The sequence below is a fragment of the Schistocerca serialis genome, chromosome 5 (assembly GCF_023864345.2).
Source record: "Schistocerca serialis cubense isolate TAMUIC-IGC-003099 chromosome 5, iqSchSeri2.2, whole genome shotgun sequence".
NCBI lineage: Eukaryota > Metazoa > Arthropoda > Insecta > Orthoptera > Acrididae > Schistocerca > Schistocerca serialis.
The window spans coordinates 562403060-562430091 of NC_064642.1; the positions used below are offsets into that span (position 1 = coordinate 562403060).

At 44.0% G+C, this 27032-nt stretch overlaps 1 protein-coding gene across 1 annotated transcript in view; it reads right to left on the reverse strand.

Annotated features, from left to right (window-relative positions):
* LOC126482082 (facilitated trehalose transporter Tret1-like) overlaps window positions 1–27032 on the reverse strand; it is a 74495-nt gene that overhangs the window by 12787 nt on the left and 34676 nt on the right. Inside the window, exons 3-4 of the mRNA XM_050106058.1 lie at window positions 25125–25533; window positions 15326–15720 (exon numbers count right to left, since the gene is read on the reverse strand). Of these exons, the coding sequence (XP_049962015.1) occupies window positions 15326–15720; window positions 25125–25533 (804 nt within the window). The remainder of the gene's footprint in view (window positions 1–15325; window positions 15721–25124; window positions 25534–27032) is intronic.

Here is a 27032-nt window from a genome sequence, read left to right on the forward strand (position 1 = left end):
CTGTATGTCATCAAACCTTCATATAGTTTAATATTAACTTCGATTTTCCTAAATGCCAAATTTTTTTGACAAATTTCAAGACAGTCTTAGCCTCGAAGATTTTCTCGACCCTATTCCTTGCAAAACATTCTATCCAGCCTGAGGCAACATCAACTTTCTGTAGTAATTCAAATTACCTAGAATCCTTCTCATCTGCAGGCAGTGCTCGAGCCATGACGTGAACGACTTCTGCTCCCTTTTATGGCTTCTCTACGACATGCAAAGTTCTTAGTAGATTAAAATTGAGCGCTGAGCAAGACTAGAAACCTAAACCTTGTCCATCGCGGGCTATGCTCTTACCGATTACGCTGCCCAGGTACGTCTCACAAGTCGACACGCAGCTTTAATTCTGCCTATACCTCCCTCATGCTTTCCACACCTCACAGCCGGCCGGTGTGGCCGAGCGGTTCTAGGCGCTACAGTCTGGAAACGCGCGACCGCTACGGTCGCAGGTTCGAATATCCTGCCTCGGGCATGGATGTGTGTGATGTCCTTTAGGTTAGTTAGGCTTAAGAAGTTCTAAGTTCTATGGGACTGATGACCTTAGAAGTTGAGTCCCATAGTGCTCAGAGCCATTTGAACCACACCTCACACAATCTTTCCTGCATACCTTACAAGTATAGCTCTCCCAGAAAAGAGGATATCACCAAAAAATGCCGGTCTGCGGCATAATTTTAGTCTTCCAGGTACTTTAGGAGGCAGCGCATCGTCCGCTCCAGAGTAAAAAATGCAGTCTCGAAACAATAGACTGGCCTACTGGTTAAAAAAAATGCGGCCCGCGGCTGCAAGCTGCCCGGCCGGTTCCTGGCCGCATTTTGTAATAATGTGCACCTAGCATCCAACAGCCTATTTTAAATAGGTCAGCGAACTTTAAGGGTTTCGTAAGAGTGAGCTTTCCCTCTTCAATAACAAACAAATATACTTATAGAGTCATTAATATTTTAAGATGTCTTTAATTTTAATTGGCGTTGGTGAATTCGTATGTGACATAAGATGACCAGTTAGGCCCACTTCAGCGTGCGCGCCTTGTACCGATGAGGTGTGAGAATAATGGTTCAAATGGCTCTGAGCACTATGGGACTAAACTGCTGAGGTCATCAGTTCCCTAGAACTTAGAACTACTTAAACCTAACTAACCTAAGGACAGCACACACATCCATGCCCGAGGCAGGATTTGAACCTGCGACCGTAGCGGTTGCGCGGTTCCAGACTGAAGCGCCTAGAACCACTCGGCCACACCAGCTGGCAAGGGTCAACACGTTACTGACTTGCTGAATTTGCAAAATTCTTTCTGTTGAATATATCATCCAATTTTTCTGAAATTCAGGTCATTTGTTTGTTTGTACCCATACATCACATCCACCGATTTACGTCGCATTCCGATAATTTCTTCGTGGCGCATCTTTTTTTTTCTGTCTTAGAATGTGGTTAACCGCACACAGCGTGTGGGAAATAGTCATGAGGCTACACTTAACAATATGTTATCAAAAGTACGCCTCTGTACTGAGATACACTATGTGATCAAAAGTATCTGGAAATCCCCAAAACCACAAATTTTTCATATTAGGTGCATTGTGTTGTGGCATAGCAAGACAGCCACGCCACGGAAGTAGCCGAAAGGCACGCGTTTAGCAGGCAAGTTATAGGTCTGTAACAGGATACGTAATGAATGTTATAAAGAAAAGTACGTAGCTTCTTGAAAACTTAACTTTATTCCATCCTTGGTACATCGCTATTGACGATATAAGTGAGACTCCATAGATACATGCAATGTTACTAATGGCGCCTTGCTAGGTCGTACCCATTGACTTAGTGAAGGCTATTCTAACTATCTGCTCTGCAAATGAGCAATGCTTCGTCCGTGTAGTCGCTAGCAATGTCGTCCGTACAACTGGGGCGAGTGCTAGTCCGTATCTCGAGACCTGCCTTGTGGTGGCGCTCGCTCTGCGATCACACAGTGGCGACACGCGGGTCCGACATGTACTAATGGACCGCGGCCGATTTAAAACTACCACCTAGCAAGTGTGGTGTCTGGCGTGACACCACACATTGTGCTGCCACCTACCGCCAGGTACTCCACATGGCGACCTCAGTAGTCATTAGACATCGTGTGAGAGCAGAATGGGGTGCTCCATGGAACTCACGGACTTCGAACGTGGTCAGGTGATTTGGTGTCACTTGTGTCATACGTCTGTACGCGAGACTTCCAAGCTCCTAAACATCCATAGGTCTATTGTTTCCGATGCGATAGTGAAGTGGAAACGTGAAGGGACACGTACAGCACAAAAGCGTACAGGCTGATCTTGTATGTTGACTGACAGACAGTTGAAGAGGGTCGTAATGTGTAATAGGCCGACATCTGTCCAGACCATCACACAGGAATTCCAAACTGCATCAGGATCAACTGCAAGTACTATCACAGTTTGGCGGGAGGTGAGAAAACTTGGATTTCTTGGCTGCTCATAAGCCACACATCATGTCGATAAATTCAAAACGATGCCTCGCTTGGTGTAAGGAGCGTAAACATTGGACGATTGAACAGTGGTAAAACGTTGTGTGGAGTGACGAATCACGGTACACAATGTGGCGATCCGATGGCAGGGTGTGGGTATGGCGAATGCCCGGTGAACGTTATCTGCCAGAGTATGTAGTGCCAACAGTAAAATTTGGAGGCGATGGTGTTATTACCTGATCGTGTTTTCATGGAGGGTGCTCGTAGCCCTTCTTGTTTTTCGTGGCACTATCACAGCACACGCTACATCGATGTTTTAAGCACCTTCTTGCTTCCCACTGTTGAAGAGCAATTCGGGGATGCCGATTGCATCTTCCAACACGGTCGAGCACCTGTTCATAAAGCACGGCCTGTGGTGGAGTGGTTACAAGACAATAACATCCCTGTAATGGACTGGCCTGCACAGAGTTCTGACCTGAATGCTGTAGAAAACCCTTGGTATGTTTTGGAACGCTGACCTCGTACCAGGAATCACTGACCGACATCGATACCTCTCCTCAGTGCAGTACTCTGTGAAGAATGGGCTGCCATTTCCCAAGAAACCTTCCAGCACCCGATTGAATGTATGCCTGCGAAAGTGGAAGCTGTCATCAAGGCTAAAGGTGGGCCAACACCATATTGAATTTCAGCATTACCGATGGAGGGCGCCACGAACTTGTAAATCATTTTCAGCCAGACGTCCGGATACTTTTGATTATATAACGTGTGTCCTCATCATAAGGTACCTCCTTTGAAGTACCATAAGGGTGAGCAAATTAAAAACAGCGCAGCCCATTGTTTAAATGGAGTGTTTTTTGAGTGGATTAGCACTGCAAGAGTCCATGTTAGGATGTTGGAAGTGTATGGCTACGATACACGACCATATGACGCAGTGGTTAGGTGGCGAAGATGCTTCCATTATGCTCAAACAAGACTGTTGAAGAAGGAAATAGCAGTAATCGCATGGTAGACTGAGGCCCTAGTGCTCCAAGATCTGCGCATCACAATTGAGGCGATAGTGGTAAACTGAAAATCGCTATTTTGATTTAAATAGAACTACAGACCACCGTATTTTGAAGATGATCGTAGTACCTGAATGTTGGTTTCCGCAACTGCCTACACTGTCATAGGGAACGTTTGGTGACCTGCAGTCCTCATTCACATACATACTTAAATGTGGCAGGAAACCTCATCACGTGACGCAACGTCTGCGCTCCTAGCGAGTAAAATCAAAACTGTATTTTCTGTAGCATTTAATGTTTATGGGGTAATGCAATGATGTGAAAGGCACCTCTTTCCCGACACTACTCATCAACAAATTATGCGAAAAAACATGCGTTTTTGAGAGTATATTCATTTAATATTCACCCCATCAGTACTGGGGCAAGGGGGACACCACCCCAAAGTACCATTCTCCAAAATAGCGGCAATGATTTATACAATATGGCAGCGATGACGTTATCCAAAATGGCGACGGTGATATCATCCAAGATGGCGGTTTTGGATGGGAAGTTTGAATTTTGGAGCAAAGACAGGTCAATTGGGCAACCTCCACTAACCCAACCCTCTCCCCTCCCCTTCCCACAGAAAAATGGCGGGTAGTTCAAATTCCAACAGGACAATGCATCACACCACGGTTATCTCAACTAACCTAAGAAAATCGCGGGAAGATAGGTCACTTGGGCCACCTCCACTAACCTAAGTCATCCGACCGCCACCTCTTCCTAGGAACTTGCACTAAGTGTGAATTTTGGTAGCAAAGAAAGGTCAATTCGAGTATCTCTACTAAGCTAAGAAAATGGCGTGAGAGAAAGGACACTTGGACTACCTCCACTAACCTAAGTCAACCGACCACCATCTCTTCCTATGGATTGGTAGGAAAAGGACTCAGCTGCACTGGACTGCTGGAGAGAGGAAGGAGTGTATTTATTTTGAAACAATTTATTTAGAGATGGAGTATATTTGTCACAGTGATAGAGAACACACGCTCTGACATGCCACACAGCGTGCAGACCTGAAAACCAGTCCTAATTAACTCATGTATAATGCTCCACACATGTGCTTGCTAATTGTAAACTGCCAAAATAACACATTGCACAGCTTACAGAAATGCAAACCACTTGTTAATAATGCAATACATTTACGTCTAGTGTGCCAAACAACTCTTAAGTTGTCAAAAATAATAATCCATCTAAAAGACTCTGTAAACATGCTTGCTAATCATCAACTGTCTAAATCATGCACCAGTTTTTATGTAAACAATTGGAGACAGCACCACCATCCAGTGTGTTCACCACGAGGTCTGCAATCCAACCACTACCAGAGGGTACTGTTCCATGATGTAATCCAAGATGGCAGCCATGATGTCAATTGATGACACAGTACCGTTACCCAAGATAGTGGCAAACAGTGTGTTCACCACAAGGTCTGGACCTAGTACACAGTACCTTCACCAGAGAGTGCTGCCGTCTGTTTTGTGACATAATCCAAGATGGTGGGGAGAAATGGTGGGTGGACATAATGGCTGTGCTAGACATAAGTTTTTATTTGGCATGCAATGTCTCCAGCATGAGATCTAGACTCCAATTGCCTAGCACACAATACTGCCACCAGAAGGTGCTGCCATCCATCCTATGACATAATCCAAGACGGTGGTCTGTGGAGGGGAAAAATGGCGCGAAAATTACTCAGTATGTGCTGGGCTGCTGGAGACAGTAAGAAAGGAGTGTATTTATTTTGGAACATTTTATTTAGGGACAGAGTACATATATCACACTGACACAAAATACATGCTTGGGGTCACAATATACAGCCCACAGACCTGTAAACTACTCTTAAATAACGCTCTGCAGACACGCAAATTCCTACTAAATTACCGAAATAATTTCAAGACAAACATGCAAACTGCTCCTAATTAATGCAGTACACAGATGTGCAGACACGAAATCCTAAACTGTCGAAATAATGCATAGCACAGCCTACAAGCCCACTCACTAAATAATGCAACAGACATACAAGCACCCTCCACCACACCCTGTCCACTGGAATTCACAGGCGGTTAGTGGCAGTCCCTGTGAGGTGACGTGGCCGTCAGCTGTCAAACCATGCACATGCATGCATGAAGTAGCGACATCCCTTTCATACTTGACACCTGTGAAATTCCTCTCGGAATACGTGTTCCACTAGACACTATTGCTGACGTGATTAGACGGGTACGAAGACTTATTTACAGAGCACAGTCACTCCAGAGGCATGCACCGTCACAGGCGCAAGCTGCCGCCAGATGCAGGAGATCCTTCCATCTATTTTCCGGTATCAGTCAGTGTTTACTGACGTCACAGAAATCCAAGGCGCGCTCACGTTCCTCTCATACATGTGACACCTCTGGGCAGCAGGTGTCTTTACCATTGATGACAGAGTAGCACAAGCTGCTTTCTCCATAGCCATTCTAATGGACCATTCGTGACATGTGGCTGATGCATCGCCACGTGTAACTACAAGCACATCTAGCAACATTCTCAATGTTATAATGAAGCCACATGGCTATCTAAAATAACAACAGAGTAGAACTCCAGTAAATTGCATAGTATCCCAGAAATATTTAACATCATATTTTGTAGCAGTTTTCGTGATGTCTCAACTTGAATGCATGGAAATTCTCGCCCTATCAGAATCTGTTTACGAAAATAGCGTATAATAATCCTCATCCATCACATGTTACCTTTCATGCTCTCAACATACACAAATGTTCTCACATCTATGTAGAGACACCTGTATCCCAGAACAAAGAATGTTATGTGAATGAATCGAGCATTAAGATTGGCTCTTATCGAACTTACCCGCTGAATTACTGATGCTGCCCATGTGGAAGCACCATCTACCTTTTTCTTCCTTTCTGCAGATGAGACTTTTTGTGGTAAAATTATTTTGCACATTTCACTAAATGCATTGACAGTTAAACCCACAAATTTGTCTACAGACCATCAAATACGTATGACACTCACATGGATATTGGGAGCAAGGAACATACGAAAAGAGCATATAACTACAAATAAATATTACGATTACTACTACAGTCTGACACCAATGGATGTACAGGTAATGTCTCCTCATGGTAGCCATGCTTCTGGAACGAATGTCAGTACCTATAGCGCACATTATTTTCCATGTAAAATATCTCTCTCGTAGCCTCTCGGTTACTGATGTGCTGAATCTCTATGTCCTTCACGATTGGACACACAGTCATCTTCTCTAGAACGGTAAACCTCTCGGTCATCAGAGGACTTATATCTCATGTGTGATGAAGCTTGACACATTTCTCTAAACGAACTTTGATTAATGCGATGAAGTCCACCCCCCCCCCCCCCCTGTCGCATCTTGGGTGTAAAATAGAGACTTCAGCATCATAGCTAAGTTAGCGATAGGTGCTTGTGGGGAGCTGCAATCCCCATGTACACATTTGCCCGACAAATGTGCTGTTTATGGAGTTAGTGACGGAATGACTTGCAATTTTCACATGTCGGACGCTGATGCTATGCGAAATTAGATATATTCTTGTAATCCCAGACTCTGGATATATGTGAGGAAACACGAACAAGCAGGCAGGTCCGGACCAGAAACAGTAACGCATTTGTACCAAGGGGGGAAACGAGCCAGTCTTTGCACAACAGTTCTGAGAGTAACTTCGATCAACTGACGTCTTTCTGATGTAAAAGGGATAATTTTGTATGGCAGAGGATATGAATTGAATGTTTACTACACAGACACAGTACACGGTGATATATTTTTGGGTTGGAGACTGAGGAGAATTGTGACATATAGCTGGTGTATGTGTGGGCATACCATAAATTTTTCGGGTGATGTACAGATATAAAAGATAACTGTACTGCTTATGTAAAATGTGTATATATCGCATTGTCAAGTTACTATGGCTTATTTTCTGTAAAATATGTATATATTGCATTGCAAAGGTACTGTGGTTTATGTTGTGGTATGACTAGAGAAGATGACTGTGTGTCTAATCGTGAAGGACATAGAGATTCAGCACATCAGTAACCGAGAGGGTATGAGAGAGATATTTTACATGGAAAATAATGTGCGCTGTGGATACTGACATTCGTTCCAGAAGCACGGCTACCATGAGGAGACATTATCTGTACATCCATTGGTGTCAGACTGTAGTAGTAATCGTAATACTTATTTGTAGTTATATGCTCTTTTCGTACGATCTTTGCTCCCAATATTCATGTGAGTGTCATATGTATTTGATGGTCTGTAGACAAATTTGTGGGTTTAACTGTCAATGCAATTTAGAGAACTGAGCAAAATAATTTTACCGCAAAAAGTTTCATCTGCAGAAAGGAAAAAAAAAGGTAGATGGTGCTTCCACATGGGCAGCATCAGTAATTTAGAGGGTAAATTCGATAAGAGCCAATCTTAATGCTCGATTCATTCACATAACATTCTTTGTTCTGGGATAAAGGTGTCTCTACATAGATGTGAGAACATTTGCGTATACTGAGAGCATGAAAGGTAACATGTGATGGATGAGGGTTATGATATGCTATTCTCGCAAACAGATTCAGATAGGGCAAGAATTTCCATGCATTCAAGTTGAGACATCCTGAAAACTGCTACAAAAGATCATGTTAAGTATTTCTGGGATACCATGCAATTTACTGGAGTTCGACTCTGTTCTTATTTTAGAAAGCTGTGTGGTTTCATTATAACATTGAGAATGTTGCTAGATCCGCTTGTAGCTACTCGGGGCAATGTGTCAGCCACATGTCACGAATGGTTAGTTAGAATGGCTAGGGAGAAAGCAGCTTGTGCTACTCTGTCATCAATGGTAAAGACACATGGTGCCCAGAGGTGTCACATGTATGAGAGGAGCATGAGCGCGCCTTGGATTTCTGTGATGTCAGTAAACACTGACTGATACCAGAAAATAGAGGGAAGGATCACCTGCATCTGGTGGCGGCTCGCGCCTATGACGGTGCATGCCCCTGGAGTGACTGTGCTCTCTAAATAAGTCTTCGCTCCCGTCTGATCACGTCAGCAATGGTGTCTAGGTGAACATGTATTTCGTGAGGAATTTCTCAGGTGTCAAGTGGGAAAGCGATGTCGCCACCTCATGCACTCGGGCATCTGTGCGTGGTTTGACAGCTGACGGCCACGTTACTTTGCAGGGACTGCCACTAAACTCCTGTGTGGCCCAGTGGACAGATGGTGGTGGAGGGTGCTTGCGTGTCTGTTGCATTATTTTGCAAGTGGGCCTGTAGGCTGTACTATGCGTTATTTGGGTAGTGTAGGATTTCGTATTTGCACATCTGTGGATTGCATTATTTAGGAGCAGTTTGCATGTCTGTACTGAAATTATTTCGGTAATTTAGGAGGAATTTGTGTGTCTGCAGAGCGCTATTTAGGAGTTGTTTACAGGTCTGTGGGCTGTGTATTGTGACCCCAAGCATGTATTTTGTGTCAGTGTGATATATATACTCTATCCCAAAATAAACTGTTCCAAAACAAATAAATTACACTCCTTCCTTACTCTCTCCAGCAGCCCAGTGCAGGCTGAGTAATTTTCACGCCATTTTCTTCCACCCCAGACCACCATCTGGGATTATGTCACAGGATGGATGGCAGCACCCTCTGGTGGTAGCATTGTGTACTAGGTCAGTTGGAGTCTAGATCTTGTGGTGGAGACATTGCATGCAAAATACAAACTTATGTCTAGCACAGCCATTATTTTCAGCCGCCATTTCTCCCCACCATCTTGGATTATGTCACAAAACGGACGACTGCGCTCTCTGGTGGTGGCACTGTGTACTAGGTCCAGACCTTGAGGTGAACACACTGTTTGCCACCATCTTCTATTATGGTACTTGCGTCATTGGCTGACATCATAGCTGCCATTTTGGATTACATCATGGAACAGATGACACTACCCTCTGGTAATGGTACTGTGTACTAGTTCAGTTGGATTGTGGAGCACATGGCGAACACACTGTATGGTGGTGCTGCCTCCAATTGTCTAAATAAAGACTGGTGCATGATTTAGACAGTTGATGATTAGCAAGCATGTTTACAGAGTCTTTTAGATGGATTATTATTTTGACAATTAACGATTTGTCTGGCTCTCTGGACATAAATGTATTGCATTATTTACGAGTGGTTTATATGTCTGTAGGTTGTGCAATGCGTTATTTTGACAATTTACAATTAGCAAGGACATGTGTGGAGCATTATACATGAGTTGTTTAGGAGTAGTTTGCAGGTCTGTATGCTGTGTGGCCTATCAGAGTGTGTGTTCTCCATCACTTGTATAAATATACTCCATCCCTAAATAAATTGTTCCAAAGTAAATAAAGTACACTTCTTCCTCTCTCCAGTAGCCCAGTGCACTCTGAGTCCTATTCCTACCAATCCCTAAGAAGAGGTGGTGGTTGGATATCTTAGGTTAGTGGAGGTAGCCCAAGTGACCTAGCTTCCCGCGATATTCTTAGGTTACTTGAGATAACCGTGGTGTGATGCATTATCCTGTTGGAAATTGAACTTCCCGCCATTTTTCTGTGGGAAGGGGAGGGGAGGGGGTTAGGTTAATGGAGGTTGCCCAATTGACCTGTCTTTCCGCCAAAATTCGAACTTCGCTCCCAAAAGTCACCATCTTGGATGACGCCACAGCCACCATTTTTGATGACGTCAACACCACTATTGTGGATGTCGTCACCGCCGCCATCTTGGATGACGTAATCGCCAGCATCTTAGATAACGGTACTTTGGGGTGGTGTCCCCCTTGCCCCAATACTCCCACCTTCAGATGTTAACATTTGTTTATGCTTCGGGAACATTGTTTCTTTACTTACGATGTTTTACAATAGCTCTCCTGAAAACTTCTGTTGCAAGAAACAATGTTTATGACAAACATAAGAATTTGAAGATAGGATGCCAGGCATCTTAATAAAATGTTACCAAGAAAAAAATGAATCCCTACAAATGCAACTGATTACAGTTAATTCAACAATTGTAATGTTCTAATATTTCCACAACGACAAAGAATTATTTGCTAATATTAATACGAGAAACAATAGAAAAACAGATTTCCATCGACAAGGAACAAATAGTAAGATCGAAATTTTTTGGCAACATTTCATCCAAGTGTTTGGAATTTAATGTATTAATATGCAATATTAGCAGGCAGTTTTAAATATTTTTCAGAAATGCTATTGAAAATTGACTTCGGAAACATCCAAAACTGCGTCCCAGTAGGAATACAACTCTGAGTGTCTCACTCACTCCCTCACGAATTTCTTCCGCGGAGCAGAATGAAGCCAATCGCGGGCAACATCCGGTCAGCAGGCCAGCGGTTGCCCACCGTTGGCCTACACCATTCAAAAAGCCCGCGGAATCGAGGCACTTTGCAGAAATTTTTCACCTGCGTCAGGCCAGTCCAGATGACTTCTTCAGCCACCTAACCACCACGGACGAATGGTGGATGTGAATCACCATGACCCTGAGGCAAAGGAACACACCAAGTATCGGAAGAATGTGGATTCTCTACCGCCGAAAAAGGAGGAAACACAAACATCATCAGGCAAGGTGATGCTTCAGGGTGTATTTTGGGACTGCCACAGTGTGCTGCTAACACATTACAGTGACACCAAAAAGTATTCGTCCGACCGTAGCGCATATATAAACCATAATCACAAAAACAGAGCTCAGAAACTGACAATAGCTCTTTCCTTACATCGGTTAATATCTATATTAAGAAATAAAACGCTACTTGGGTTCATATGTTGCTTCATTTGTGAACATACCAACGTCATTTAAAATCATGCCCCAATTCATGTCAAATAAACATTCGTCTAATAAACAAGATTCCAAGTATGTATCCACACTGAAACATTTCTCTCTCCCTTTCCTAAAGCAGTTGCGTTTCATACACTGGAGAGGATAGTTCTTTGCCTGTTTTCAAAGCCATTGAGTGATATTTAAGTAGTATTGCTCGAAAACGTCGCGAAACTACAACTGGAGAGAGAAATATCTGTGTCAAGTTGTTTCGAAAAGTAAAATCTTTTGAAGAATCGCAGAAACCATTGGCGGACCTACGAGAACAGTGGAGACTATTATATACAGGTTTAATAACAAAAAAAAAAAAATCTACGAAAACCAATAACGAAGCGGTCGTCCTGTAATTCTATCTGAGATGGGAAAACGATAGCTACTTAGAGAAATCAGAAAAAATGCATAACTAAGCGCTCCAAGACTTGTTACTGCAGTTCAGACGCACACTGGAAAGTCTGTTTTAGCACAGATTGTAAGAAATGTGTTTTATGTAGCTGAGTATGGAAGGAAAACAGCCTGTAGAAAACCATAAAATCAACAAAAGGAAGGAAGTTGCATTTTCAAGAGAATATAAATTCGATGGGTTTGATTTCTGAAAGAAGGGTGTACTTAATGACGAGAGTCGATTTTAGCTGGTTCAGTGAAATGAGGAACAAACAGAGTGGAGACAAAGAAATCGTGAAGAGAGAAATACAACAGCCTCAATTAAACTTAGAGGATGTTCAGTATTTGCCTGGAGCTGCATGAGTACAAATGGTGGAATTATGGACCACGAGGTTTACATAAAGATCCGAAAAACACTTCTACCCAGAAGTGTGAACAATATGGGTCCTTCTGAGAATTATATTTTCACACAAGACAATAATCCAAAGCATACAGCCTAGACGCAAGGCTTTAGGTGTGGCATAACACTAACACCACTGCAATGCCCAGACGTTGACCCAACAGAAATTTTGTGGAATGTACTCTATAGGAATATGAGGAGTCTTCAGATGTGGAATAGAAATGAACTAAAGAACTCTACTAGAGGAATGGCTGAAAATTACATTGCAAAAAAAAAAATTCTCTGGTGAAGTCCATGCCAAGGAGACTGCAAGAGGTTATACATGGTGGTCCATTGATAGTGACTGGGCCAAATATGTCACGAAATAAGCGTCAAACGAAAAAACTAAAAAAGAACGAAACTTGTCTTGCTTGAAAAGGGAAACCAGATGGCGCTATGGTTGGCCCGCTAGATGGCGCTGCCATAGGTCAAACGGATATCAACTGCGTTTTTCTTAAATAGGAACCCCAACTTTTTATTACATATTCGTGTAGTACATAAAGAAATATGAATGTTTTAGTTGAACAACTTTTTTCTGTTTGTGGTAGATGGCGCTATAGTAATCACAAACATATGGCTCACAATTTTAGACGAAAAGTTGGTAACAGGTAGGTCTTTTAAATTAAATTACAGAACGTAGGTACCTTTGAACATTTTATTTCGGTTGTGATACATGTACCTTTGTGAACTTATCATTTCTGAGAACGCATGCTGTTACAGTGTGATTACCTGTAAATACCACATTAATGCAATAAATGCTCAAAATGATATCCGTCAACCTCAATGGATTTGGCAATACGTGTAACGACATTCCTCTCAACAGCGAATATTTCGCCTTCCGTAATGTTCGCACATGCAGTGACAATGCGCTGACGCATTTTGTCAGGCGTTGTCGGTGGATCACGATAGCAAATATTCTTCAACTTTCCCCGCAGGAAGAAATCCGGGGACGTCAGATCCGGTGAACGTGCGGGCCATGGTATGGTGCTTCGACGACCAATCCACCTGTCATGAAATATGCTATTCAATACCGCTACAACCGCACGCGAGCTATGTGCCGGACATCTATCATGTTGGAAGTACATCGTCATTCTGTCATGCAGTGAAACATCTTGTAGTAACATCGGTAGAACATTTCTTAAGAAATCAGCATACATTGCACCATTTAGATTGCCATCGAAAAAATGAGGGCCAGTTATCCTTCCTCCCATAATGCCGCACCATACATTAACCCGCCAAGGTCGCTGAAGTTCCACTTGTCGCAATCATTGTGGATTTTCCGTTGCCCAGTAGCGCATATTATGCCGGTTTACCTTACCGCTGTTGGTGAATGGCGCTTCGTCTCTAAATAACACGCGCGCAAAAAATCTGTCATCGTCCCATAAATTCTCTTGTGCCTAGTGGCAGAACTGTACACGACGTTCAAAGTCGCCGCCATGCAATTCATGGTGCATAGAAATATGGTACGGGTGCAATCGATGTTGATGGAGCATTCTCAACACCGACGTTTTTGAGATTTCAATTCTCGCGCAATTTGTCTGCTACTTATGTGCGGATTAGCCGCGACAGCAGCTAAAACACCTACTTGGCCATCATCATTTGTCGCAGGTCGTGACTGACGATTGACATGTGGCTGAACACTTCCTGTTTCCTTAAATAACGTAACTATCCGGCGAACGGTCCGGACACTTGAATGATGTCGTCCATGACACCGAACAACATACATAGCACACGCCCGTTGGGCATTTTGATCACAATAGCTATACATCATCATATAAACGGTCCATTTTAACACGGGTAATGTATCATGGAGCAAATACCGTCCGCACTGGCGGAATGTTACGTGATACCACGTACTTATACGTTTGTGACTATTACAGCGCCATCTATCCGAAAGTGAAAAAAGTGATCCAACTAAAACATTCATATTTCTTTACGTACTACACGAATATGTAATAAAAATGGAGGTTCCTATTTAAAAACGCAGTTGATATCCGTTTGACCTATGGCAGGCCATCTAGCGGGCCAACCATAGCACCATCTGGTTTCAAGCTAGACGAGTTTCGTTCTTTGTAGTTTTTTCGTTTGATGCTTATTTCGTGAGATATTTGGCCCGGTCTCTATCAATGGACTACCCTGTATACAGGAAAGGAAGGACTACTAAGTACTAACCATAAAGTTCAATGTTGAGAGTGTCATTTTCAGTACTGCAGACGAATACCTTTTTTACATCCTAGTTTGACTATCTTTCCTTTCCCAAAGACGTCATTGGGTGCAATATGGAGGGGCATTGCGCCAGCACACGGCTCTCCCAAATGTTGTCAGATTTCATGAACTGTTGCTGCTGCTACTCGGTCAGGTAGTTCCTCAATCGGAATCATAAAGTTGAGTGCTGTTCCAGTCCTCTCAGCAAGGAAAAAACATCTATCAGTACCACGAATTGAACCCATGTCCCTCACAAGACAGTTTGCAGCACTGAGCACTCACCTATGGAAGTTGAACTGTAGGTTCCTCTATAACCAGCTGGATAAGTCAACTCAGACGTCAGAGAAAGGCACTGGTATACTGCCTCTAATAAGACCATGGCTAATGGAGCACTTTGTGTTCATACCAGCCTACAGATCGACGACAGCTGCACCGTTGACATCAATCAAATTTCTGTTCTTATCAAAAAATTAAATTACTTTTCATGCTTGTTACATATCTTTCACAGATTTTCTAGTTTGTAAGGAAGTCATATTGTGATAAAACTATGATAGTTAAAAAACTAGGCTTGGATACGAATTCATCACAGAAAACTCATTGCAAGAACTTATTTAACGAAGGGCTATCTAATAACTTTCTCAGATGGTCTGTGTATCTATAAGCTGGTGTTTAGTGACAGCATGGAACTACATCAAACCCTCCGAAAGTGTAGGACCAAAGCATGAACATGGGCGCCGTCATCTGCACCACTCTCAATTTCTTGTAGTAACAGTAAGTTGCACAGCAAGAGCACACACCATACCCGAGCTGATATTAGTTTCTTAGAGAATAACAGAATAGTTTTTGCTCTTGCAGCGATTTTTTGTTTTAGCGCTGAAGGGTGGGGGGCAGCTGCTGAGTAAATGAGCTGTGAAGATACTCACGAGAAAAACGACCATGGCGGCGAGTGGCAGCCACTGCACAGCTGTGAGGTCTGTGTGCACCACGTCCTTGAGGTAGAAGAGGGTACCAAGCGCAGCCATGGTGACGCCACAGCCAGCGAAAGAGAGCAGCAGCAATGGCCGCCGGCCAGCACGATCTGCCAGCAGCGATGTGGCAACACTGGTCACTGTCTGCACTGCTGCCACGATGATGGCGCACACATCTGCATCCAGCGCCACGCCTGACTGCCGGAAGATGTCAGTGGTGTAGCCCAAGAGCACAGCCAGCCCCGTGAACACCTGTGCCACGATCAGCACAACGCACAACACCAGTGCCCGCCGGTTTCCACGTCGCCGCACCAGCTGACCCAGCAGCTCCAGCCGCGATCGCCTGGCCTCTGCCCCAACAAAGCATGCAGCTGCACTACTGTGTCACATAATTATCAACAATTCCTAAATATAACCTCTGAAATTTCAGCTCTTTCAACCAATGTACCTCCTGGAGCAACTAGTGACTCCTCAGAACCAGTCCTTCCAAGAAGGGGCGATAATTTTAGAATGAACTATCAACAGCTTCCATCCTCATACCTTTGACCTCATCTTTTAAAATCATCCTATCCGATTAAAATGCCTCAAACTGACCTCCACTGTGACCTAACATACAAACTACACATACTAACCCCTAAATGTGAATTCTCAAAAGTTGAAGTCACTAAAACTGCTGAATGGCTGAACATGGTGAATACTTACCTCCACCTTACTCTACATGTACAAAGCCTTAATCAAACCAACTTTCTTTTAAGTCAATGTCACAAGGATTTCCACTTTACATAGATTCTACCAATTCCTTCAAATCTTCAGATACCATGCACTAAACCCTGCCTTTCTTGTCTGTGTAACATCCCCCATTGCGATCTCATATGAGCTTCTGAATTTCCCCTCTCTTCCATAAGTCCTAGAATGGACTGAAACTGCTAAAACAACTAAACGGCTAAGCATGGGGACTGCATACCACCACCATGTGCCATACACACAAAACCATAATCCAACTGAACCCTCTATTGTCAGTTTCACAAGGATTTCTGCTCTGCATAACCTATACAGTATGTCCAACTCCTCAAATGCCGTGCACCCCGCCTCACCTCCTAACTCACCTACTATCCTCTGCTATGATTCCATATGAGCTTATTCTGCTCTCTCCTCTCCCACACTGAACACCTTCAGGTTTTCCATATTTACTGCAAACTTTATACCAACAACCCTATCATTTCATTCTCGTCCATTAACCCTAGAAAACTATTGCACCAATACATTCCCCAACCTTACATCTTCAGTCTCTCCACATCTGGTCCCACATCTGATAATTTTCCCTACCTTACAGTAAAATATGCACAGAACTCTACCCATCCTTCCTCCTTTAACAGAATACGCCTATTTCTCTCCAGTTCAGGGCTCATCATCGTCTTCTCCAACATTTTCCACACTCCCTTTACAGCACTTTGACCAGGGACTTCTTCCCAAACTCTTCTACCCAACATCCCTTCTAAAACACATTCCCTCCTGAAATCCTCCTTATCCTCATCCCCCTTCCACCAATCTAGTCCAGTAAAGTGAAGTGCTTTATAGTTATGTAGAGACTATCTTAATAATTTTAAAGAACATATATATATATATCTTGAATGAAAAAAGTCTTGGTTACAGAACTGTTTTTATTAATAACAATTAGGCGTTTCGCCATTGAAAGTCATCGTCAGATGATGTAATTATTACTAATAAAAATATTCTACAAATGTGACTGGTTTCATTTAAAAATATTCATAAGCAGTTGCTGCATCAGACAGCCAAACTGGAGCGGTACCAATGTCACACATATCTTTTACCTTCCAAAAATTTTTTGGAAGCTCTCCATGATTTATTAATACTTCTGCTACCACTTCAACCTCATCCTGATGAGTGAGACAATGAAATAACGATAAGAATAAAAGGTTATGTCTGATGACACCACTTTCCTAATCCTCAAACCTACATTCCAAAAATCCCAACAATTCCTCCAACTTCCTCTTAACCAGGTTACAACCTGATGAAACCAATGGCTCCTCAAGAACCCAGGTAATAATTTTAGGACACACCACCACCAGCTTTGGTGTTCATGATTCCTACATAACCACTTAAGACTGCCATGTTTTTCTAACTAACACACTAAAACCTCAAACTAACACTCCACTGTAAACTAACATGAAAATTCATCTCTTAAACACACAATACAATGACCACTACAGCCTACAATTTGTAACTGATGGTTCAAATGGCTCTGAGCACTGTGGGACTTAGCAGCTGAGGTCATCAGTCCCCTAGAACTTATAACTACTTAAACCTAGCTAACCTAAGGACTTCACACACATCCATGCCCGAGGCAGGATTCGAACTGCGACCGTAGAAGCAGCGCGGTTCTGGGCTGAAGCATCTAGAACTGCTCGGCCATTTGTAACTGACCAAGCATGTTGATTGCATCCCTTCCACTATCCTCCATATCTAATAAACCTAGATCTGACCAACGCTCTCCTATGCCAACATTGCCTGGATATTTGCTTCAGCAAAGTCCCATTACTGCTTCTATATCCTTGAACCACTTTACTTTGTGTTTCGATTAATTTTTGTTTATCTTTCCACACATGAATCCTGTAATTTCTCGTCAAATACCTCTCCCCCTCACTCACATCTAACATCTCGATATACTAACCACAACCCCTCTAATTTTCAGTCCCGGTTTCTTGCCACTCCTATACTGACCCACATTACCAGTCCATCATCTACAAACAATCTGCATACTCTCTTTCTAAATGCAACTGCCTCACTCTCTTAGACAACAGGATCCACACCAATATGTATTCATGCTTACAGCTCCATTCCCTCCATGCTCTACTGAACATCAGGATGCCGACCTCTTTCTCCATCACCTAGTGAGATGACACAGTGGTAAGTGCACTGGACTCACATTCGGGAGGACGATGGTTCAAATGTGCTTCCAGCCATCCTGATTTAGGTTTCCCATGATCTCCCTAAATCGCTGCAGGCAAAAGCTGGGATGGTTCCTTTGAAAGGGCGTGACTGACTTACTTCCCCATCCTTCCCTAATCAGATGGGACTGATGACCTCGCTGTTGCAACCCACTGGACTAGTTAGCTTTATACTGACACTATGACCTACAGAATGTCTAATTTTCCATCTTCTAACTATCCCTACCCACAGGAAGTCCATCTGTCTCCAGTGAATATTCAGGGCTCCTTTTTAAGTTCTCTACCTTTCTGCGCCGTTTTGTTTTTATTTACAAATTAAAAAATGAAAACGTGGTCAACGTGTGTTTAAATACCATCTGGAGCAACATAGTTCAATAATCTTTAGAAACCATGTAAATATCTCACTTATTTATTTACACTGCCTGACAAAAGTAGTGAAGCATCCTGAAGGGTAGGGGAAAACAGAACGAAACTTCACAGGCTGTAACTCTATGTGAAGTTATTTCAGTGATTATAAAACTGAGTCAGATTTACAAAAAACTTGGTAGAATGAGCCCACTTTCCAGTACGACGTTGCACGCTCTGTGGCCTGAATGCATGCACTGGCTGGGTTAGGAGGATGTTATAAAGCCATTGTGACCTCTCATGAAGCAAACTGGCCCACAACTGGTGTAACTTGTCCTTGATATCCAGGATTCTGGCAATGGGACTGAGTTGATGCTAGAGATGGTCCCACATATATCTATTTGGAACACATTTAGTGATATTGCTGGTCATGGGAGTACCTCAGCATCATGCAGACAGTTCACAAAGACAAGTACTGTCCTTTTGAAAAATGGCCACATGGGAAGTAATATATAAGGGTGTAGGATTTCTGTGACTTACCGTTGTGCTTTCAGTTCCCTCAATCACTACCAACCATGGCCTGAATTCATACCTGATGTTGTATGCAGTATTTTATCTGTTCTCAAATGACAGGTGCAGATACGACAGGGTTACATTTACTTGGGGCACAGTAACATAGACGAGGGGCGTATCTGCCCCCACTTTCACGTGCAATCCAATGTCGGGCGACTGCCACATCCGAATGCAACACACAGATGGATACTGCACGATTCAACCAGCCTGTGAAATGGAGAGCCACAACGAGACGTCTTTCAAACTCTGTTACAGGCTGATAACGCTGTCTCGCACGAGCACAAGGCATTTCCGTGCCCTTCACAGTGATCATTCAACATGTAATGCTGTTCACGTCCTTTATATACCCTATCAGGTCTGGTAACAACACTAAAAATGAACAACACCATTGAAAGCTGGTTGCCATTCTACCTTTCACAGAGAACTGCATTCTTATCATTTACATACCCACTGATGCTGCATATATGTACAAAGTTTCATTGACAGCAATCATGTGTTCTGGGTACTTCACTTTTTTTGCCAGGTAGTGTATGACGCATCAACTGTATGTGTTATTATACCCATTTAGATGAAAAGCATGAAAATTATACCACTGACAGCCCACCGCATCAAAGACCTAGGTAAGGGGGATAAACTAACAATTACGAAATAAGAGAGATATCTACAACCCTTAGTTCGTGTCATATGTTGCATGAACAGTAGAAACGACCTACTTGAGCTGCAAAAAGAATTGTCATTGCTTTTTAATTTTAAAGGGATCGTATTTATGAAAGCGAAGAGATTAAAAATGAACTGCAACAGCTGAAGATTTCTCGTGTCTAGGAAAAGGAATAGATTATTCCAGCTCTTGAAAAAAGATCGTGGAACAGATTCACAAAGCCTTGTACATACCATCTCACTGACGTCAGTTTGGTGTATGGCTATGAAATCTATTTTTTGTTCACATATAAGCATTTTTTGGAGAACCATCATTGCTGTTTCCAAAATTTGAACCAGTTGCTAGGCAATTGTTGTAAACAATCCAGAAGCAGCGAATCGAAATACATTAGTATAGATACCGAAACCATAATATTAATACGTGAGCACAAAAGTTAAAGTGACAGGTTTTAATATTGATTATACAAGGAGGCCAACGAAACTTACATAATTTCAAAGATACTTTGCCATAGATGTGCACAAAGAAAAAAAGTGTATATGTATGTAGTCATTAAGAGTGCAGAAATGAAGGGGATAGTGTCATATTAGTAACTCTGATGACACCTTGCCTATCACGCAATAAAATCGCCAGTAAGTGAGCATCGAAGACTGGAGTACTACCAAAATCTCTCGGGCGTACCGATCAGATGCTATGGTAGAAATGAGACATGAAAGTAACAGCGTTTCTTGAAATTTCAATCAGGGACGTTCATGTTTATGTGGTTTATTTGCAGTAATACACGCATACCGGCTAGCGACAGTGCGATAACTGCTAGGTTGATGAAGTTGTCAGCAGTGGAAATAAAAATATCATACACTCCTGGAAATGGAAAAAAGAACACATTGACACCGGTGTGTCAGACCCACCATACTTGCTTCGGACACTGCGAGAGGGCTGTACAAGCAATGATCACACGCACGGCACAGCGGACACACCAGGAACCGCGGTGTTGGCCGTCGAATGGCGCTAGCTGCGCAGCATTTGTGCACCGCCGCCGTCAGTGTCAGCCAGTTTGCCGTGGCATACGGAGCTCCATCGCAGTCTTTAACACTGGTAGCATGCCGCGACAGCGTGGACGTGAGCCGTATGTGCAGTTGACGGACTTTGAGCGAGGGCGTATAGTGGGCATGCGGGAGGCCGGGTGGACGTACCGCCGAATTGCTCAACACGTGGGGCGAGAGGTCTCCACAGTACATCGATGTTGTCGCCAGTGGTCGGCGGAAGGTGCACGTGCCCGTCGACCTGGGACCGGACCGCAGCGACGCACGGATGCACGCCAAGACCATAGGATCCTACGCAGTGCCGTAGGGGACCGCATCGCCACTTCCCAGCAAATTAGGGACACTGTTGCTCCTGGGGTATCGGCGAGGACCATTCGCAACCGTCTCCATGAAGCTGGGCTACGGTCCCGCACACCGTTAGGCCGTCTTCCGCTCACGCCCCAACATCGTGCAGCCCGCCTCCAGTGGTGTCGCGACAGGCGTGAATGGAGGGACGAATGGAGACGTGTCGTCTTCAGCGATGAGAGTCGCTTCTGCCTTGGTGCCAACGATGGTCGTATGCGTGTTTGGCGCCGTGCAGGTGAGCGCCACAATCAGGACTGCATGCGACCGAGGCACACAGGGCCAAAACCCGGCATCATGGTGTGGGGAGCGATCTCCTACACTGACCGTACACCACTGGTGATCGTCGAGGGGACACTGAATAGTGCACGGTACATCCAAACCGTCATCGAACCCATCGTTCTACCATTCCTAGACCGGCAAGGGAACTTGCTGTTCCAACAGGACAGTGCACGTCCGCATGTATCCCGTGCCACCCAACGTGCTCTAGAAGGTGTAAGCCAACTACCCTGGCCAGCAAGATCTCCGGATCTGTCCCCCATTGAGCATGTTTGGGACTGGATGAAGCGTCGTCTCACGCGGTCTGCACGTCCAGCACGAACGCTGGTCCAACTGAGGCGCCAGGTGGAAATGGCATGGCAAGCCGTTCCACAGGACTACATCCAGCATCTCTACGATCGTCTCCATGGGAGAATAGCAGCCTGCATTGCTGCGAAAGGTGGATATACACTGTACTAGTGCCGACATTGTGCATGCTCTGTTGCCTGTGTCTATGTGCCTGTGGTTCTGTCAGTCTGATCATGTGATGTATCTGACCCCAGGAATGTGTCAATAAAGTTTCCCCTTCCTGGGACAATGAATTCACGGTGTTCTTATTTCAATTTCCAGGAGTGTAGTAACAAAAGTCTGTATATTGGAATCGTTACTTTGCTTAATTATCCGTAAGAGGTACTTTGTGGTCATTTGCTGCCGTTACCATAAAATTTCAAGTAAGTTTCTAATTTTTTATTTCTTTATTTTGAATAATTATGGCTTCCGACTTTTATTATACGGAAACCATGTTTGTTTTAGACTTTGCCAAGAAGAAGAACGATAACGGGCCGAGCGGAAGACGCAGAAATAGACAGAGACAATTTTTGAGTAGAGAAATTAATGGGGATGTGGACATTCATAATAATAATGCAACTGTTTGATTGAACGGTAACGTTTTTAATACGTGAACTTCGAAAACTGAATTACCGATGTTTAAAATTAGTTATACAGGGAGAAATACGAAACTTATATAATTCAAAGATTGTTTGCCATAGACGTGCACAAAAAAAAATCATGTGTGTACATAGTCATTAAAAGAGGTAAAAGGAAGTATACAGACACGCATAAGTTTTCCTCTGTCTCTCACATTGCTAACATTGGTAGCAAGTTGTATCACAAGTACCTATCAGGTGTTGTGGTAGAAATGAGACAAGAAAGTAACAACGGTCCGTATAATCGCATTCTAGGGACATTCATGATTAAATTTTGCAGATGGTTCATTTGCAGCAGCACACGCATACCGGGCAGCTAAACTGCCACAGCTACGACGTCGTTGATGCTGTCAATAGTGGAAAATGAAGCCGTCTGGAGCAACAAACGCTGTTTATTAGCTTTGTTTTTTCACTTTCTTTCGTCTAAGAGTAAACAGAACCAACTTTGTGTTCGCTTGCCGCCCTCGCCACAAAATTGGAAGTCAGCGTCTTCATTGTGAATAGCTACGACTTCCCTTATTATACGGAAACTATATCTGTTTTAAGTATGCCTCGAAGAAGAACGCTAACCTGTCGAACTGAAAGACGAAGGGCTAGAGAGAGACAATTTTTGTCTACACAAAGTAATAGGAACAACGTAGACGTTGATAATATTAATTCTATTGCTGTTTTTAAAGATAAATTTAAACGTACATTGAACGTAATTCCAAATAACTACTGGCGATTAAAATTGTTACACCACGAAGATGACGTGCTACAGACTCGAAATTTAACCGACAGGAAGAAGATGCTGTGATATACAAATTGTCAGCTTTTCAGAGCATTCACACAAGGTTGGCGCCGATGGCGACACCTACAACGTGCTGACATGAGGTAATTTTCCAACCGATTTCTCATAGCAAACAGCAGTTGACCGGCGTTGCCTGGTGGAACGTTGTTGTGATGCCTCGTGTAGGGAGGAGAAATGCGTACCATCACGTTTCCGACTTTGATAAAGGTCGAATTGTAGCCTATCGCGATTGCGGTTTATCGTATCGGGACATTGCTGCTCGTGTCGGTTGAGATCCAATGACTGTTAGCAGAATATGGAATCGGTGGGTTCAGGAGGGTAGTACGGAACGCCGTGCTGGATCCCAACGGCCTCGTATCACTAGCAGTCGAGATGACTGGCATCTTATCCGCATGGCTGTAACGGAAAGTGCAGTCACGTCTCGATCCCTGAGTCAACAGATGGGGACGTTTGCAAGACAACAACCATCTGCACGAACAGTTCGACGACGTTTGCAGCAGCATGGACTATCACCTCGGAGACCATGGCCGCGGTTACCCTTGACGCTGCATCACAGTCAGGAGCGCCTGCGATGGTGTACTCAACGACGAACCTGGGTGCACGAATGGCAAAACGTCATTTTTTCGGATGAATCCAGATTCTGTTTACAGCGTCATGATGGTCGCATCCCTGTTTGGCAACATCGCGGTGAACGCACATTGGAAGCGTGTATTCGTCATCGCCATACTGGCGTATCACCTGGCATGATGTTATGGGGCGCCATTGGTTACACGTCTCGGTCACCTCTTGTTCGCATTGACGTCACTTTGAACAGTGGACATTACATTTCAGATGTGTTACGATCCGTGGATCTATCCTTCATTCGATCTCTACGAAACCCTACATTTCAACAGGATAATGCACGACCACATGTTGCAGGTCCTATACGGGCCTTTCTGGATACAGAAAATGTTCGACTGCTGCCCTGGCCAGCACATTCTCCAGATCTCTCACCAATTGAAAACGTCTGGTCAATGGTGCCCGAGCAACTGACTTGTTACAATACGCCAGTCACTACTCTTGATGAACTGTGGTATCGTGTTGAAGCTGCATGGGTAGCTGTACCTGTACAGCCATCCAAGCTCTGTCTGACTCAATGCCCAGGCTTTTCAAGGCCGTTATTACGGCCAGAGGCGGTTGATCTGGGTACTGATTTCTCAGGATCTATGCACCCAAATTGCGTGAAAATTTAACCACATGTCAGTTCTACTGCAATATATTTGTCCAATGAATACCCGTTTATTATCTGCATTTCTTCTTGGTGTATCAATTTTAATGGCCAGTAGTGTAAAAGAAGGGGTCAGTTGATAGAATGCATCCAAAGGTATCAAGGAATCTTCTATTTGGAAACGGAGATAAGTGAGTGAGTGAGTGTGTGTGTGTGTGTGTGTGTGTGTGTGTGTGTGTGTGTAGGAGAGAGAGAGAGAGAGAGAGAGAGAGAGAGAGAGATGGGCGGAGAATAAAATTTACGGAGTGAGATTAAGTCTGGACTACAATAAACAGGTTTAAGTGTGTGCAGGTTGCAATAATTAAGCAGAGAAGAGGAAGCTAGCACAGGATGGACAAGTGTGGAGAACTGTATCAAAACAGTCGCTGGAACTCAAAACAACACATTCTGCTGGTGGGAGAAAATTATTTTCTGAATAGTCCTCATCGTGTATTTACCCAGTGGCGTCACATTATTCTGTACTATGAAACAAGATGTCCCTTATAAGTACAGCTATCTGACGTGAGATGCAAAGAGGGCTACTCACCTCGCTGCTCCTTGACGTACTTGTGAATAATGCCGAGCTCCTCCTGGATGGCTTCCTCAGACACGGCACCTCGCAACCGCCTCAAGGTCCTTTCTGCGTCCTTGTCCCTGCCACGCAGAGCCAAGAAGTAGGGTGACTCGGGCATCCAGAGGAAGCCCACCATGAAGACCACGGGCACGGCGGCGGACACGATGGCCACGGCCGAGTAGGACATGTAGGGCCCCATGCAGTAGGAGGCGAGCCCACCCGCGCTCATGGCGAACTGGAAGACGGTGCCCAGCATACCCCGCACCTTGGCCTCGGCCACCTCCCCCACGTACATCGGTAACAGGCAGGTGCCGGCGCCGACGCCTAGACCAGCCACCAGGCGTGATGCTATCAGCATGGCCGCCGAGTCAGCGAACAGCACCTGTCGGCCGACAGCACCTTTCAGCACATTTCTGTTACCTCTTGCCATGCTGCTCCTTTCGCCAAATTGGAAGGACGATTGTGCCAGACTTTATTGGACCTTGTATCTTCATATTGTATGTATTGTATTGTATGTTAACTGGGAACATAGAAACGATGGAGAGGCTCCGTCCCCGCCGCAGCCGCAGTGGTCCACAACCCGACGACGACTACCGCAGTCCACTTCACCCCTCCGCCGCCCCACACCAAACCTAGGGTTATCGAGCGGTTCCGCCCCTGGTGGACCCCCCAGGGAACGTCTCACACCAGACGAGTGTAGTCCCTACGTTTGCGTGGTAGAGTAATGGTGGTGTACGCCTATGTGGAGAACTTGTTTGCTCAGCAATCGCCGATATAGTGTAACTGAGGCGGAATAGGGGGAACCAGCCCGCATTCGCCAAGGCAGATGGAAAACCGCCTAAAAACCATCCACAGACTGGCCGGTTCACCAGCCTCGACACAAACCCGCCGGGCGGATTCGTGCCGGGGACCAGATGCTCCTTCCCGCCCAGAAAGCCGTGCGTTAGACTGCACGGCCAACCGGGCGAGCCATCTTCATATTACAAAAACAGAGTTTCTGTCGAGCATTTTTTTATGCAGGATATCCCAGAAGGAATCGTCAAAATTCAGGAATAAGGCAGGAATGATATTTTGAAGCAATAAACTTGGTACAGATGTATGGCCTAATCGGACTGGTTTCGGACAAAGGGCACATTGAATATACATTTGTTTTTGGGCTGGTGATGTGCACATATGTGTCTTACCCACTCAATCTCTCTAAAGTATCATTCTCATATCAGGTTGTGTTTAGTCAAAGTTCAGCAACAGTTTTAAGTAGGCTAACAGTTTGTGGGTACTTAGTTTTGGCAATACATAAACGTTTTTATAGATTGGGGCTAAATTTCATACAGAGACAGATAGTGGGGAACTCACAAGTTCTCAGGTGCATTATTTCTATTCTTTGGATTAGTAACTAATTTTATCGGTTAGTCGGTGGCTTCTTAACAGCCGCCAAAGTTCCAGGTAATGGAGGCCAAATTGTATGTTAACTAATGAAACTACAACAGATACTACACTTGTCTGATCCTGGAAGCCTTTAACCTAAGTGCTACTGACTTATTGGCATTTCCAGTTCTTGATGACCGCTAATACTACGCTGTGGATATCTCTTGCCACTTTTCTTCCTTCTGGAAATTCACGTATTATTCAACAATTCAGATGTCCACACTCCACACTAACGTCAGGTTCCAACAGTAGTGATGCAAAAAGGCTGTAATAGTTCTAGGAGAACGACATCATTCTATTTCAACTGTGTATGAGACTTTCTTCTAATTTCCAGTGACTATTTCTAAAGCAATTCTATATTTTTTACGACTCTTCTTCTGTACTACAATTTCATAGATTTTAAGTCATGAAAAAAGGATATTTCAAAATTCTTTTGGGTTAAAGTATTTTGATGAC